This window comes from Lissotriton helveticus, chromosome 7, assembly GCF_964261635.1.
Source record: "Lissotriton helveticus chromosome 7, aLisHel1.1, whole genome shotgun sequence".
Lineage (NCBI taxonomy): Eukaryota > Metazoa > Chordata > Amphibia > Caudata > Salamandridae > Lissotriton > Lissotriton helveticus.
In genome coordinates this window covers 869,202,922-869,217,889 of record NC_136068.1, presented here as the reverse complement: position 1 = coordinate 869,217,889, position 14,968 = coordinate 869,202,922, and the positions used below count along the sequence as shown (strand labels likewise).

General features: G+C 39.5%; 1 protein-coding gene across 1 annotated transcript in view; it reads left to right on the top strand.

Moving 5' to 3' along the window:
- TENM2 (teneurin transmembrane protein 2) overlaps positions 1-14,968 on the top strand; it is a 1,287,822-nt gene that overhangs the window by 833,385 nt on the left and 439,469 nt on the right. The window contains exon 7 of the mRNA XM_078653379.1: positions 7,938-8,143. Within this exon, the coding sequence (XP_078509505.1) occupies positions 7,938-8,143 (206 nt within the window). The remainder of the gene's footprint in view (positions 1-7,937; positions 8,144-14,968) is intronic.

Sequence of the window (14,968 nt, the reverse complement as noted above, 5' to 3'; positions counted from 1 at the left end):
GTGCAGTCTTTTCAAAAACGTTAAGCAATTATAGCCAGATATGCACAATATTGTATAATTTTATAAATGTTATATTGGCTAGGTACACAATTTCAGGAAATGTTGGATAATTCTCAAGATTATTTTGTGTGCTCAGAGTGATCTGACAGATATACATGTTTTTAATAGTATTTTGATGCGATGGTGCCACTACACTGGCACATCCGTTATGTTTTCTTCCTAAAGCATTGGTAGCTTTTAAATAATGAAACAAGCATAGTCAAAACCAATAAGACTGGTGTTGTGGGCCAGCCTTTTGGAAACTCTTGTTCTGGCATGGCTTTTGCAAAACGTTATTGTTTGTGAAGCTGCCGGAAGTTTGTCAATTAATTTTTTTTAATTAAAGGCAATAATGTGTTTTAGTCTTATGAAAGTATGCATTACAAGAGTACTCCTTGGCTCTGTAGGGAACTACATTGTGTGTGGATGTGCTCATTGTAGAAGGGCAGCATCCCATAACTTATAAGGAAGTCCACCAATGGCTGAAATGGGATGACACATTGCTCCTTGATGCATGCTCGAGTGGGTTGTAGAATGACACAACAACAGCCAAATGGATGAAGTGTGGCTCAAAACACCTATTAGTAACTATGTAATACATATATTTTTAGTCAAATCAAAAGTTATTGAATTAATGTATACAAGTCACCTCGTTGCAAACAGTTGATTGTATATCTTGTTCTTTTTAAAAAATGCTTAATAAAATCATTTGAAATAAAAGTTATTGAGTAACGCAGACCAAAAATGCCAATCATTGTGCCATTGTCTGCCAGTCTCCTTCCTTAGCGAAAGAAAGCAAGGGGAATGAAAGGAAGGAGAGATGGAAAGAAGGAAGAAAAGTGCAAGAAAGAAAAAAGAAGGAAGGAAAAAGCAAGAAAGAAGACATGAAAGAAAGAAGGCAAGAAATAAGGAAGGCAAGAAAGAATGAAGGAAAGGGGGAAGACAAGAAAAAAGGAAAAAGAATGCACAGAAAATGAAAATAAAGAAGTTAACAAGGAAGGAATTAAAGAAGGCAAGCAAAAAGAAGGATAGGAAGATAGACAGAAACGAGAAAAGAAAGAAAGAAGGCAAGAGAGAAAGGAAGGAAAGAAAGAAAGAAAGAAAGCAGGAGAGAAAGAAAGCAAGAAAGGAGGAGAGAAAGAAAACAAGAAAGGAGCAAAATAGGAATTAAAGCAAGAAATAAGGAATAAAGAAATGAGCTCAGGAAAGAGCGAAAGAAATAAAAAGAAAGAAAGAGAGAGAGAGCAATAAAGAAGAAATAAATAAGGGCAATAAAGAAGGGATGAAAAGGAAAAAGGACAGAAATAAGGAAAGCAAGAATGTAGGAATGAAAGCAAGAAAGAAGGCATCAAAGCAAGGAAGAAGGATTAAATGCAGGAAAGAAGGAATAAAGTAATTAAAGTAAGCAAGAAGGAAAAAAGAAGGCAAGAGATAAAAGAAGGAAGAAGGATGCAAAGAATGAAGGTGAGAGAGAAGGAAAGCAAGAAAAAAGGAAAGAAGAAATGAAAGAATGAAAGAAAGAAGGAATTAAAGAAAGAAGGGAAGGAAGGAATGACAGGAAAAGGAAAGCAAGATTGAAAACAGAAACAATAAAAGGAAAAAAGAAAAGATGAAAGAAAGGAATGAAAGAAAAAAGAAAGAATAAATTAGTGAATGAAAAGGAAGAAAAACAGGAATGAAAGAAAGCAAGAAAGAAGTATAGAACGACTGAAAGAATGAAGAAGAAAAGTAAGAAAGAAGGGAGAAAGGGAAGAAGGCAATACAAAAGTGTTACAAGTGCTGCAAATTAAACACGATAAAGGCAAGTTTTCTTCCTGGAAAGCTTTTTTAAAGAACCATTGCTGGAATTTAGCCCCAAATAAACATGTTCTGAAGAATTGTCCGTTTATGAATTCCCATGTTTACATTGAAGCTTTCAATGACTTAAAGCAGATGCAGCCTAGCCACTTAACCACATCTCTAGTAATGCCCACCAAAGTCAGATTCACAGGCCTAGTTCATAATGTTTTGGTGGGACTATATTCAGCTTAGGTATGCGAAACTTCTCTGGGCATAATCAGCAAATTCTGATTCATGAATTCAGGATGTGTATTCAAATAACTAGCAATTGGAACTTACTACCATGAAAACTTCACCTGTATGGTGGATTTTCAGTAGAACATAGATTAGCAGCAGGATCAGGAAAATACACATTTATCAGTGTTTACCTGCTTTACCAATTGGTTTTCACCCCACCTGTCAACAGAGATTTACTCCAAAAATAGGTGGAATAAGAGCACAAATCAGGTGGAAAAGGTCGATAAACCCCTTATTCATTTCTGCATACAATAGTGTCTGGAATGGGATTTCTCCACCAGGGAAAATATTTACCTAGTCACGAAAACTTACTGGAAAATCTATGAAAGAAAGAGCTTTAACTGTTTGGTACATAAATGAGCTAAATATCAGTAAAAGAGTACCATAAAATACAAACAAATAGAAATAAACATGGAGAAATCAAAAAAAGCGGAATTCCTGAATGTCTGCATTGCTGTAGAACTACGAAGAAGAAAGCACGAGGAGCTGATACTCCGGACAAAATCTCTCTTTTAAAGATTAATTAAACAATGCAACTAACCATCTCACAGCACACTTCCAAACCATCAGATATTGTAGCACTCCAACCCAAGAGGCCAACGTTCCTGAATTTTCAGCCACCACTCCCACAATTTCAATGTCTTTGACCAGAAACTCTCTAATATACAGAAGGAGCTAAATAAAAAATAAACCCGACTTGACATTAACTGAAAAATACCACTTAGATACATGACCAAATGGTCACCATTCAACAAACTCGATCTCTTGTCAAAATCCTCGCCAAATTAAAATACGTAGACTTTATTAATGACCCCATCCCACCGAGCCTAATAAAAGCATAGGCAAAAGTTATTACCGCTTTAATACTCAAAACTGTCAACCCATCATTAAAAGAAGATATATTTCTATCATCACTATGTCAAGTGGGATTTCAATCATTCTGAAGAAACCCAATCTTTACCAACTGGACTTCCAACATTTCAGACTAGTATCCAAATTGAATTTCTTGGGAAAATCATCGCAAAAGCTGTCGCAATGTAATTCCTAAAACACATATCTTTGTCAAAGCTTATCTGTCTGCATTTCGTCCAAAATGCAGAACAGATACCACTATCCTCACAATACTTTGCAATGTACTCAGAACCCTGGATGAAGGCATCTCTAGTCTCTTAGTAGAGATAGACATTCAGCATTTGACACTACAAACCATGAAACTTCTCAAGTCCTGATATGGTTCAGCTTTATTTTATCTTTAAAATCAAATTTTATTTAAATGAAATGATTTAAATCCCATACTTTACCACTATGCAGATTAGTACCATGGGAGTCTACATTAATCTCTTTTTCAATTTATACATGGAACCATTGAGTGTTCTTGTCAGAGATGATTCCCAACTCTCCTTGAAAATTTCCAACCCATAAAGTTATCAAACATAGTTACCAAAGCCCTTCTTGATAAAAACTAACAGGCTGCATTATTATTTTCTCTAAAAATAGAGATCATGCTCCTATACTCAAGAGAACCCCAACCACCAGTACAACACTAACACCATATTCTCTCCAATCAAGGCATCTGGCTCACATTAATTGCTTCAGGAAAATCACTTGGTTTAGCTGTGGCCAGGAATTACCTATGCAGCCCACATATATAAGTTAGCCTAAACTGAATCCTTCCAAATACATCTCCTGTGGAATAGGAATCCCACCATCTTTCAAACAGATTTTAGAACAGTGGTGAATTCTTTGATTCTGCCTCGCCTTGACAGGGGCAAAGCGATGCCAGTTGGAGTAGCCAAAGACTCTGTAGCACTTCTCAGAGCCTTCCTACGCTCTGCTACATGCCTGCTCAGTTGAGGTAAAAAATTCAGACATCATTATGTCCATTTTAGAAAAGCTCCATTTGGTGCCACTTATGGCCAGAACTGCCTAGACAATAGCCAGCCTGACACACAATATCATTCACCTCAGCCTGCCCACCTACCTAAAATACAAACTCAACACCACAAGTTGACTGAGGAACACCAGATACAAATCAATGCTGCTTTTTGAAATCGCATGACAAAAAGATTAAAAAAACATCTTTCCTGCAAAGCTACCAATACTTAAAACAGCCTCTCAAAAGAAGTCAGTCATAATTCAAACTTCTTTCTGCAAGGCTCTAAAAACTCACCTATTCAGATCCCACCTAAACCCAAAACTATAGTGGTCCTGTTGTTACTTACTGTTTCACTTCTAACTCATTCTTTTTTATTATAGTTGGATTTAGAAGCCCCTCAGCCCCAGATTGTTGCTTTCTTTGTTAGTGGCTACTTCTATGTAACCTGTTTTTACGTGAAGCACTCTTATTGTTGAAGTAGGAAATGTGACATACATACCACAATAATTAAATAAATAGGAACATAGGAAAAATTGTACAAATTCACATTTCTGTAAAGCTTACTCATGTTGACCACCTGTTCAAGAATCAGAAGTACAAATAGAAATAACCAACTAGCAGAGAAACTTCGAAAAGCTTTCAGGCTAAATATTAAGTATGGGCGGAAAATTCATTCCGCTCGCGGAATTTGCGAATTTTTGGCAATTTCGCGATCTGTGAATCGCGCAAAATTGCCAAAAAATCCGCAATTCGCGAGTTGGCGGATTTCTTGTTTGAGCTTCAAAAATACAATTTTGCGCGCACGGCATTGACTTACCATGATTCTGCGTTCGCTGATGAGTTTTCCTCCCTGTTCGCGTGCGCTACGAGATTTTGGTAGCTGGCCGAGCGACGCCACAATGGCGAACACGTCATTGCGACCCGAAACAGGAAAAAGGCATCGCGAGCAGGCTGGTTAAGTGGGAACAACATGTCCGCGACCGTTGCGACCGCATGCACAAGTTCTCGTTCCCGAACTGGTAAAAAAATCTCGCGAACTTGCAAAAATAAATTCACAAGCATGCGGAATTTGGCGGATTTTTGCTAATTGCGATTACGAATACGTGTGAATTCGCGCGAATTCGCTTATCGTGAATTCGCAAATTCCACCCATGCTTACTAAATATACTGTAGGAGACAATTTTTAGCTTTTTGCAATATTTGTTCAAGAGGAATATCTTAGAACAAAAGTTTCACTGAATAAAAGTATGAAGTCAAAATAAGAAATTGACTGTACCTTCATTTTTGAAAATGTTGGTCTTTGATGAGGTGTCCGGCACTTCATGTATTCTGACTGAAATGGGATTATTCTTTTGGGAGGGGTTATGAGAGAATATCTGCTCAACCTCTGGTAGTGATTGCACAAGAAACAGGTAATCCCTAGAGAAATGCATGCTAAGTTCATTTAGAACAAACCATTCTAAAGTAGAAATCACAAACACAATATAATTTCCAAACCAATTAAGAAAAACAGAGAAAGATTTAATAAGCAAAGATACCCCAAGATCATCAATGTAGGTTAAGGGAAAAAACCTAGAAATATGAATTTTTAAAGTTTTAAGGTAAAAATCACCTATAAATAATCATGCCCTATGGAAAGACACCAGATTGTGATGACAGGGACCTTGGTGCAATTTCAGACTGAACACCATGGAGCAGAGGTCAAATACACCAAGTGGGTTGTCCTAGTCAAAGGTTTGATCTTCATACTTAGTGTGTAACTCATGCAAAAGCTTCTTTTTGTCAGTGCTGAAGCCCCTCGCTCCACAGGGCAGGCTTTTGGGCACCAGGACTCTATCCGGTCATGTCTTCTTCAGGGTATGGTCCCCCTTAATCAGCTGGACCCTCTTGGAGTCAGCATTCCTTCTGCTCTTTGTGTCCCGGAAGCAGGTAAACAGAGGCCAACTATTGGACCCTTGAAGAGCAGTTCCTGTCTCTGGGTGCCAGCAGGATTCAGGGCTGCTTGAGTCATTGTGTAAGTATTCTTCTAGCAGAAGCCAAGAGTCAGAATTCTTCTACCAGCAAGGCCTTCCTCTTCTGATAGATGAATGTTCTGATGAGGTGCTGCTGCCAGATTTATCTTGTGTATGATTACTACCCAACCCTAACAATGTTCTCACTGTCCCAATACCTTCTTTTGCAGCACTTCCTATTTTCCGTACTGTAAAGTACCCAGAATCCACTGTTTCAATATGGCAGGTCTCAACTGCCACCAGTTAGGCCCGTCTTCAGCTTCTTGGCCACTCCAATACCCCACAGGGTCACAACTGGTTTTCCTTCCTACTGTGGTTCAGGCTGGACTGACTAGGAGGGTCCTGGGACAACCCCTTCCTGGCACCCCCAAGTCAAAAGAGATAGCAGTAAAGCTGTCATTTATTTTACCAACTATTTCTATCCTCTCTCAGTATGGTAGTGATCATCAGTTAACACCCATTGGCATTTATTGGGCCAAAGTTCATTCCACTGGTCTTTGAGATAGAGCCATTAACTCTTGCAACCAAGAATGTGAGTGTTGAGTGGTCGAACTGAGTTTAAGTCATTTCAGGTAGCCTAAAGTAGATTTTGACAATGCTGCATTCTGCTAAGTTCTCAAATTCTAATTTCACCATTAAGTTAGATTTTAAAAGCTAAGCATGATAGGCTATGACTTTGAAGTATTATTCTAGCTCTTTCCTAAGCAGAGGCGCAAAATAAATATTTTAATACCACCTAGAACTTAAATCTCTAGCCTGGTCCACATAGTAAAATAGCTTATGGGTTATATTTCACTAAACCCAATATGTAGTGTGCCCAATTTTTATATATTAGCCCTTGCCCTGTGGGCTTACAAGGCACATGTTAAGGGCAACTTATGAGTATATATTTATATATATTATATTTATTTATTTATTTTAAACTTGGCTACATGGCAAAGGCATTTTTTCCTGCCATGTGTCACTGCTGTGCATTTAAACTGCAGCCTACCCAGAGACACTTGTGTTACAGACAGAAACATATTTTTGTCAGACATGTAAATACACATTGCAGCCCACATTTGAAATTTAACTTGCCATGCCATTGTTGCACCATTTACAATGGACTTGAAGGTAAAATAAATAAGCAAAGTATGGAGTTTAAATATACAGCACAGTTTTTAGAGGCAAAGCGAAAGCCATTTAATAATGTTTAGAAAACATAAAATGAACAGATTTCTAAAGCTAGCAAATCTAGACATGCAAAAATTAAGGGACCATGACCAAAATGGGGTCATTGCATGTTCTAATTCGTAAAACCTGTTCACAACGTATGTCTGCTGTCCCATCAATAGTATCTGGTGAAACAAAACAAGCAGTGAGTAGGTCACTCCATTAATATTCCAGTCCTCCTAGAATGGCATTTTGGAATGTGATCCTCAGCCCAGTCATGTTCAGAAGTTTAAAATTAATTAAAAGTTTACTTTTCTTCACATACTCGATTTTTATCTGACTTCTAACGGAAGAGGATATATTGGAGCCGCTAAGCTGTGAAACTGTAAAAGAGGACAAATAAAAACCTTGAACAAAATGTAATGCAGCACCACATTACTATGTCCCCGTTCATCCATCCTGGCTGACAAATTTTATATCCCGATCACATTCTTGATGGCTGAAAGAGCACAAGAACATTTACTTAGCTGAGTCTCTGTTCTTTTTGTATTTGATCAGTAAAGAATGACCAAAAACAGCCATTTGCCACAAAGCCCAAAGCTCAAGGGAACACATTTATAGTTTTTAATTTAAAACCTTTACGTTTTAAGCTCTGATATAGGAATAATATTAACACTCATTGAACCTTGAATGCATAAATTTGCGGCAGAAAACTTTAACAACAAGAAAACTTTTCAATGAAAATAATATTGTCCTTCTCTTTGTTGCTTCCAATTTTGCAGGTCCGTGGGCTGTTAGGAACAGCAGCATAGACAGTGGGGAAATCGAAATTGGACGCCGAGTTACCCAAGAAGTTCCAGCAGGGGTGTTTTGGCGATCTCAAATCCACATAATTCAGCCGCAGTTCTTAAAGTTCAACATTTCTATGGGGAAAGATGCCCTTTTTGGGGTGTATATAAGAAGAGGACTGCCTCCATCTCATGCTCAGGTAATTCAAGAAGAAAGTATTGAATTATGTAGATTTTACAAAATGTTCCCCAACATATCAGTTGAGAACATTTATTGGAAATTTTCACAGCACCCTATCACTGTTGTGGTGTTCTGACTTTCTGTTGATGTAACCATACAGTTTTCATTGCATTGAATAGAGAATTCGGTGAGTTAAACACAGAAGACTTGTTTCATCTTTTATTGGGTCACATTTAATCTGGCAAAAATTTTGTATTGAATAAAGGTACATTTCTGCTGCATGTTGAATATTCTGTCTTCAAAATTTCGCCCCGCCTAAGACATTTGAATGAATGAATGAAATGAGATCTCTATAGCGCATTGCTACTTCAAGTAGTCTCCCGGCACTCTGCTCATGGGCAGCTTTTCGGGATTTACCAAGACCACTTATTCTAGAGTGAAAAGCCATGTTTTCAATCTTCTTTAGAGCAGGGAAATATAGTCCACTGAGAGTAACTGAAGAGGGAGCTTACTACATGCGGACAGCCCCAAATAAGAGAAGACAAATTTCCTTGCACTGGCAGAGAGAATGTTGGGGAACCTGGCCTGAAGGGTGATGGCTGATCGCAAGTTCCTAGTGGGGATGTAAAAGCTGATTCTTGCCCTTAGGTAGTGGGTACCTGTGTAATGGAGCACTTTGTAGACTAGTACCAGCTCTTTAAACTTCCTTATTGGAAGCAAGTGGAGATCACGAAAGTGAGGGGACCGGTGCGCTCTTGGAGGTAGGCTAAGAAGAATGCAAATGTTTAGTATAGTGCATCCGCCCCAATAATCCTAATTGAAGTTCTGTTGCCTGCTGCTCAGCCAGTATGTGAGGTCAATAGAATATTGAAAATGTTTATGTTTGGGTGTAGTCAGTGGGAGTGGATGTGCAGAGCAGCGAGGATGGTGTTCCTGGTAGGGCATTCTCTGTAACCTATAACTAAGTTAAATAAACTACATCTATAACCTACAAGGATCCAGCTTATTTGTTACTGCAGGCTGCTGTGCTCTGGAAAAACTGCAGTCTATTGTGATATGTGTTCACATTTAGACCCGGGTAGGAACACCACCATTTTACATGCTCATGTTTAGACTTAACATAATTTCTAGAAGGTTAACAGTTGATACACTCTTTGCTTGTGTTCTCGTACGGATAATGTTCCAAGAAATAGCATTGCTCACTTTTACACATCTTCATAGGCACAATATCAGAGCCTTGAACATTTTGTATGAAAGCTAAAGTTCACTGCAACAAAACGATGTTGTTTATTATTGTTCACTTGGCGACAGCTTTGACAGGATAAAATCTATAATGGCAGCCTGACTGGGACTTTGGAATGGCAAAATAGGTGATGTTTATTATATAAAAAACATCACTCCTTTGTTTAGTTAGAGAAGTATTTCGCTGGCACTATGAGGTCAACCCATACCAGAATTCCAGTCCAGCTGAATCCTATTTACCTCCTGCAAGGGATGCAGCTCAGCTTTCGACCAAGACGGGCTACCTGATGATGATTACCCACAGGTAACAAGGTAGTTAGATCACCCTACAGGGACACTGGCAGACTTCTTCAGCCCAGGCAGACTAGGACAGGTAGCGCTAGGTACAATTACAAAATACAACAGGACTGACATGCAAGCATATATTCTCTGTAACAGCACAATGGTTACATTGATTATCTTCTTCACCATTCTCATAAATGCTGAACCCACTATTCTGTTTCCTTCTATTGATTATGGCAGCACACATATTTTACACAAGAATCATAATGCTTCAATAGATATTGAAATGCCATGATGTGTTTTTCTTGTGTATCTCTTTGAGTATGCATGAGTTTCCATCTGAAAAGGTTCTAAATCTGTAAACAGGATTTCCTTCGGGAGTTAGGGTTGTCATGTTCTAAGGTTCCACATTCCACCTGCTACCTTGCCTGGTTAGGGGTACAGTTAGTGCACTGTGAGCTAGAAGGACTAAGGCCAACATATCCTCATAGTGTGGATAGAATCAGTCATGCACAGTTTTGATATGTATGTTGTCCAACAAACACATAGTTTTACTGTGAAAATGTAAGCCGTACAACATGATACCACCAATGTTCAAGCTTGGGTTCTTATTTGATGGTTTGCCCAAGTAGCTTTCTTCTAAATACCCAAAGACCCCATTTCACCCAATAACCTGAGACGTCTGTAGTGTTAGGGAAAAATCCTCCTCAGCTGAGCAGGTAAAGCCTAGGTATTCGATGTAAGTTATTTAAGCCTGAATCTTTCAAAAGATCATGCCACGGAGGTACCCTCTCTGATTTCCACATATTCAAATGACTAATACAGCACCAGTTGATACTCCAGTGAACTGCAGACATATATAATCATGGAGATACTACAACATGGGCCTCCCCTTACAAGGAAGAGACGTGACCCTTATAGTTGAGACCCATAAAGCATACAGTACAGAGGCATTCAATTTATGGGTTACATTCCCAGAAGTGAATGCACAAACAAGACTTTTTCATGCTTACATTCTAGCTGCAGCTCCTAAAAACTACACAGCTTATGAAGCACTAGAAATACAATCAACTTATGAAGAACATCAAAATTGGGTTGAAGTGGACCTGCCACACATAACAAACAATTTTAACCTGCATCCCCTCAGCAATGAGGGAGCAACATGGTCAGTCTTAGCCTGTTACACACCATACCCAGACATATCATATCTGACAGTAGCAGATCTACACATACTGTACCCAAGTCTGGTTAGAATATACAGATGTTTGACACAATATGTGATGCTAACAATCACAGTAAAACCTGCAAGGGTAGCTCAGGCTTCCAAACTTTAATCGGCTATGCCTGGAATTAGTCCAGTGTCCATAAATGCAGTTATGGGTAAAGTTACCATTACCTGGAAGGAAATTCCATTCTGGATTACACAAAAAACAAATCTGCTTGAGGCAGTGTTTCCACATATGGGACTTCAAGAAAAACATATACTTCTGACAATAAGTGTGCCAATGGGGATGGGTCCCCCTGTGGAAGACTGTGCCACTTTGCTTAACATTGTTGAGTATCCTCAATAATGTTAAGCAATATAAAATGGGTAGCAGCAGTATTGGCTATGTGCCAGCGACTCACACAGGTTTCTCCCAGAGACCAGGACAGATCATGTGAAACTGAAGAAGGATTCAGAATGCTCTTCTGACTTCATAATAAAAATGGAATACAAACCTAAACAGTCAAAGCCTCAATTTATAAAGAAGAAGGTAGAGGGCCTTAAACTCAAGCATGCCATGGATGTTGAGGGCACTGTTTCTAAACAAGGAGTGGGCTCTGACCATGCTGGACAGCATGGCAGAAGTCACAATAGTTCGCTTTAATCTAATGGCGTGTCAGGCGGCAGTAGTAGCTAGTGGCCACATCCAGGTGGAAACACCGGGCAGGAGACTGAGTGTCCCTAGTCAATTATATGAATTACAACTCCAAAATGGAACTGGATATGCTTCATACCATAAATGTTCTCTTTAGGGATAGCTTGCCATTCGGCAATGAGATTCTCTTGGCTGAAAAGGATTGGCCACCGGAGTTAGTTATGGATAGCACAAAAGGGGAAAACAAAGGTATTTTTACCCTTCTTCTCCGACCCCTTTCCAGATGCAGTTAAACATTTATACATGAAGGAGTGGGCCTTAGCTCAAGCTCCAGAGCTATACCGCTGCCATGTGAATTTGGATGATGGATCCCCTTAACAAGTCATAGCTGTGAGGTCCAACCCACATCCGCAAAGACAATACCTTATTAGACATGAGCTAGAAAACAGGTCAGGGAATTACTGTCGCAACTTGAATATCAAGATGTGATAGAAAGTTGGACCTCCCCTATGAATAATCCTGTGTTTCCAGTTATGAAACCAGGCCATTCCTATTGTTTAAAGTTAGATTACAAACACTTAAATGCTGCTACAAGCACAACCACTGTGGGAGATCCTGATTTAAGGCTACATATGGCTGCTATTAGTGGGAATATGGTGGAAGCTTGTGAGTGTAAACTCCACCATAGTGGTCATACTCGAGCACACTGTGTCCTTCAAACCCTCTCCTAACTGGGTGTCAGTGGTAAGACTAGTTGAGTGCCTGAAATTTTATTTTGAAACTAGAAGGCCAGCTGATAACATCATCCCTCAATTGTTGCTGGACTCTGACGCAGGCCTCAGGGGCCTTATTATGTATTTTTAACCTTTAGGTATAGCTGATGGAACTGAGGGGCTAGAGGTCTCATGTTGTACAGTGCTTGGTTACTAATGACCACATTGGGTAAAGAAGGGCAACGTTTATTTAGGTATCTGCCTCAAGTACTACCTATAGGGTCACAAGCTGACTTTGATGAATTTAAAGAAGCGATAACAAGATTAGAGACCCGTTTTGGCAAAGAAGAAAATCTTATTCTCCAAAGATATAAATTTTATAAGAATAAACAATTACCTGAGGAGAGCATTGATGAATTCGTGGCGAGATTGCGAGAGTTATCTATCAAATGTAACTTTGGCCAGATGGCTGACGAACTGATCAGAGACCAACTAGTTGTTCAAGCCAATAATAGAAAAGTGCAAGAACGTCTATGGGCAGCAAAGAACCCAAGTTTAAAAGATGCTATAGAACTTGCTAAGATTGTGGAAGAAAGCGAAAAGTGTATGAAGGAACTGCAGAAAGGTAGTTTGGAGACTAAAGTGGCAGAAATTTCACATAAGAGTATCCATAGCGAAAATAGTGACGATGAAGCTGCTGCCATCGCAATTGTCAGGAAGAAAGGTTATATCCTTCAGAAAAAGAACATACAACAAACTTCCTTTACCAAAAATAATCAAAAGATATGTTCTAGGTGTGGTAGCTTTTCCCATCCTTCTGATGGAAAATTTTGTTTTGCAAACAACAAGGAATGTCTAAAGTGTGGTAAGACGGGACATTTCGCTAAAATGTGTAGGAACAGAAACAATGCGAGGGTTACAGTTGTGAACGAGAGTGATGATTTGAGACGTGATGTCAACAAAATCCTGGTCCTGACTGACACTGTGTGCGCGTGTGATAATCAGAGAGGTATGCCTTTCAAGGATGACTTTGTTATTGATGGAAAAGTCATTACACTCATAGTAGATACAGGTTCAAAATGGACTATAATTCCTAATTCTCTGATGAAAAGTGTGTGGGGTGAAAGAGTGTTGAAAATGTGTGACATTTTCCCATCTGGGTACCAAGGGGAAAAAATTGATATACTGGGTTTCTTTGAAGCTGAAATTGGTTTCAAAGGAAGATTGGCGTGTGGTAAGATTTACATATCTGCAGATGGTCCGGCAATCTTAGGCCGTCACCACCAATATGATCTTCACATTGTGGTTGATCCTAGATCTGATAACCCCATTTCTATTGTTGAAACTCCATCCTTGGAGGTCATTTTAACTAAATATAAAAACGTTTTTAGAGATGAGTTGGGTGAACTCATTGGCTATTCGCATCGCATAGTCCTCAAGGACGGCAGCTCACCTGTACAACACAAAGTAAGGAGAGTGCCCTTTGCCCTGCGAGATGAGGTCAAGGCTACTCTTGAAGAGATGCTTCAAGGAGGAATCATTGAGCCCATTGAGGCGTCCCCTTGGGTTTCGCCCGTTGTGATCTCGCAGAAACCGGACAACAAGATCAGGTTCTGTGTGGATCTTCGTTCTCTTAACAAGTGTGTCGTGGCAGACGTGTTTCCCCTACCAAACATAGGAGAATTAGTATCAACCCTCAAAGGAGCAAGGTTCTTCAGTAAGTTAGACCTCAAACATGCTTATCATCAAATTTGTTTGGACGAAAGCTCTAAGCATTTAACTGCCTTTATCACCAGTGAGGGCACATTTCAATTTACCAGACTACCCTTTGGGCTAGTCTCAGCTGCTAGTGTGTTCCAGAGACTTGTTTCTGAAGTTTTTAAAGGTCTTGATAAAGTACTATATTTTCAAGACGATATCTTGATTTATGGTAATTCCCTACAGGAACACAACAATATTTTACAGGATGTGTTAATCAGAGTGGATGAGGCTGGTTTGACTCTAAGAAAAGAAAAGTGTGCTTTTTTATTGAGGGAAATTGAGTATTTAGGATTTTGTTTATCTGAAAAAGGTATTAAACCCAAGAAAAATTTACTCGAAGCCATTGAGTTAGCACCCTCCCCAGTTGACAAAGATCAGCTTCGGTCCTTTATGGGCTTGATCGAGTTTTACTCGAAATTCGTAAGAGACTTCTCATCCAAGACTGCTTCCCTGAGATCCTTACTCAAAAAAGGTGTAAAATTTAACTGGACCCCTGAACATGAGTCCTGCTTTAGACTTATCAAAGGAGAACTGAAATCGGCCAATGTTCTCACCCCTTTTGACACTGCTCGGTCTTCCATTCTCATGGTTGATGCCAGTGCCATTGGCCTTGGTGCGGTTCTCTTACAAAGGCATGGTAGCACTGAGAAAACCATTACTTTCGCGTCTAGACCTCTGTCCTCCTCTGAGTCTAACTACTCGGTAATAGAACGTGAGGCTCTTGCCGCAGTCTGGGGAACAAGTTACTTTCGAACTTATCTATGGGGTTACAAGTTTGTCCTGCGTACAGACCACAAACCCCTGTTAAATGTATTAGCTCCTGGTGGGGCTGGTAAAGGTTCCCCGAGATTGGCGAGACTGGCTTCCCGTTTGCAAGACTATCAGTGTGAGATAGAATTTGTCCATGGGTGGAGGAATGTCCAAGCGGACTGTCTGTCTAGACTTCCCATTCCCTCCACTGATTCCGACTCTGGAATCCCGTCTGAT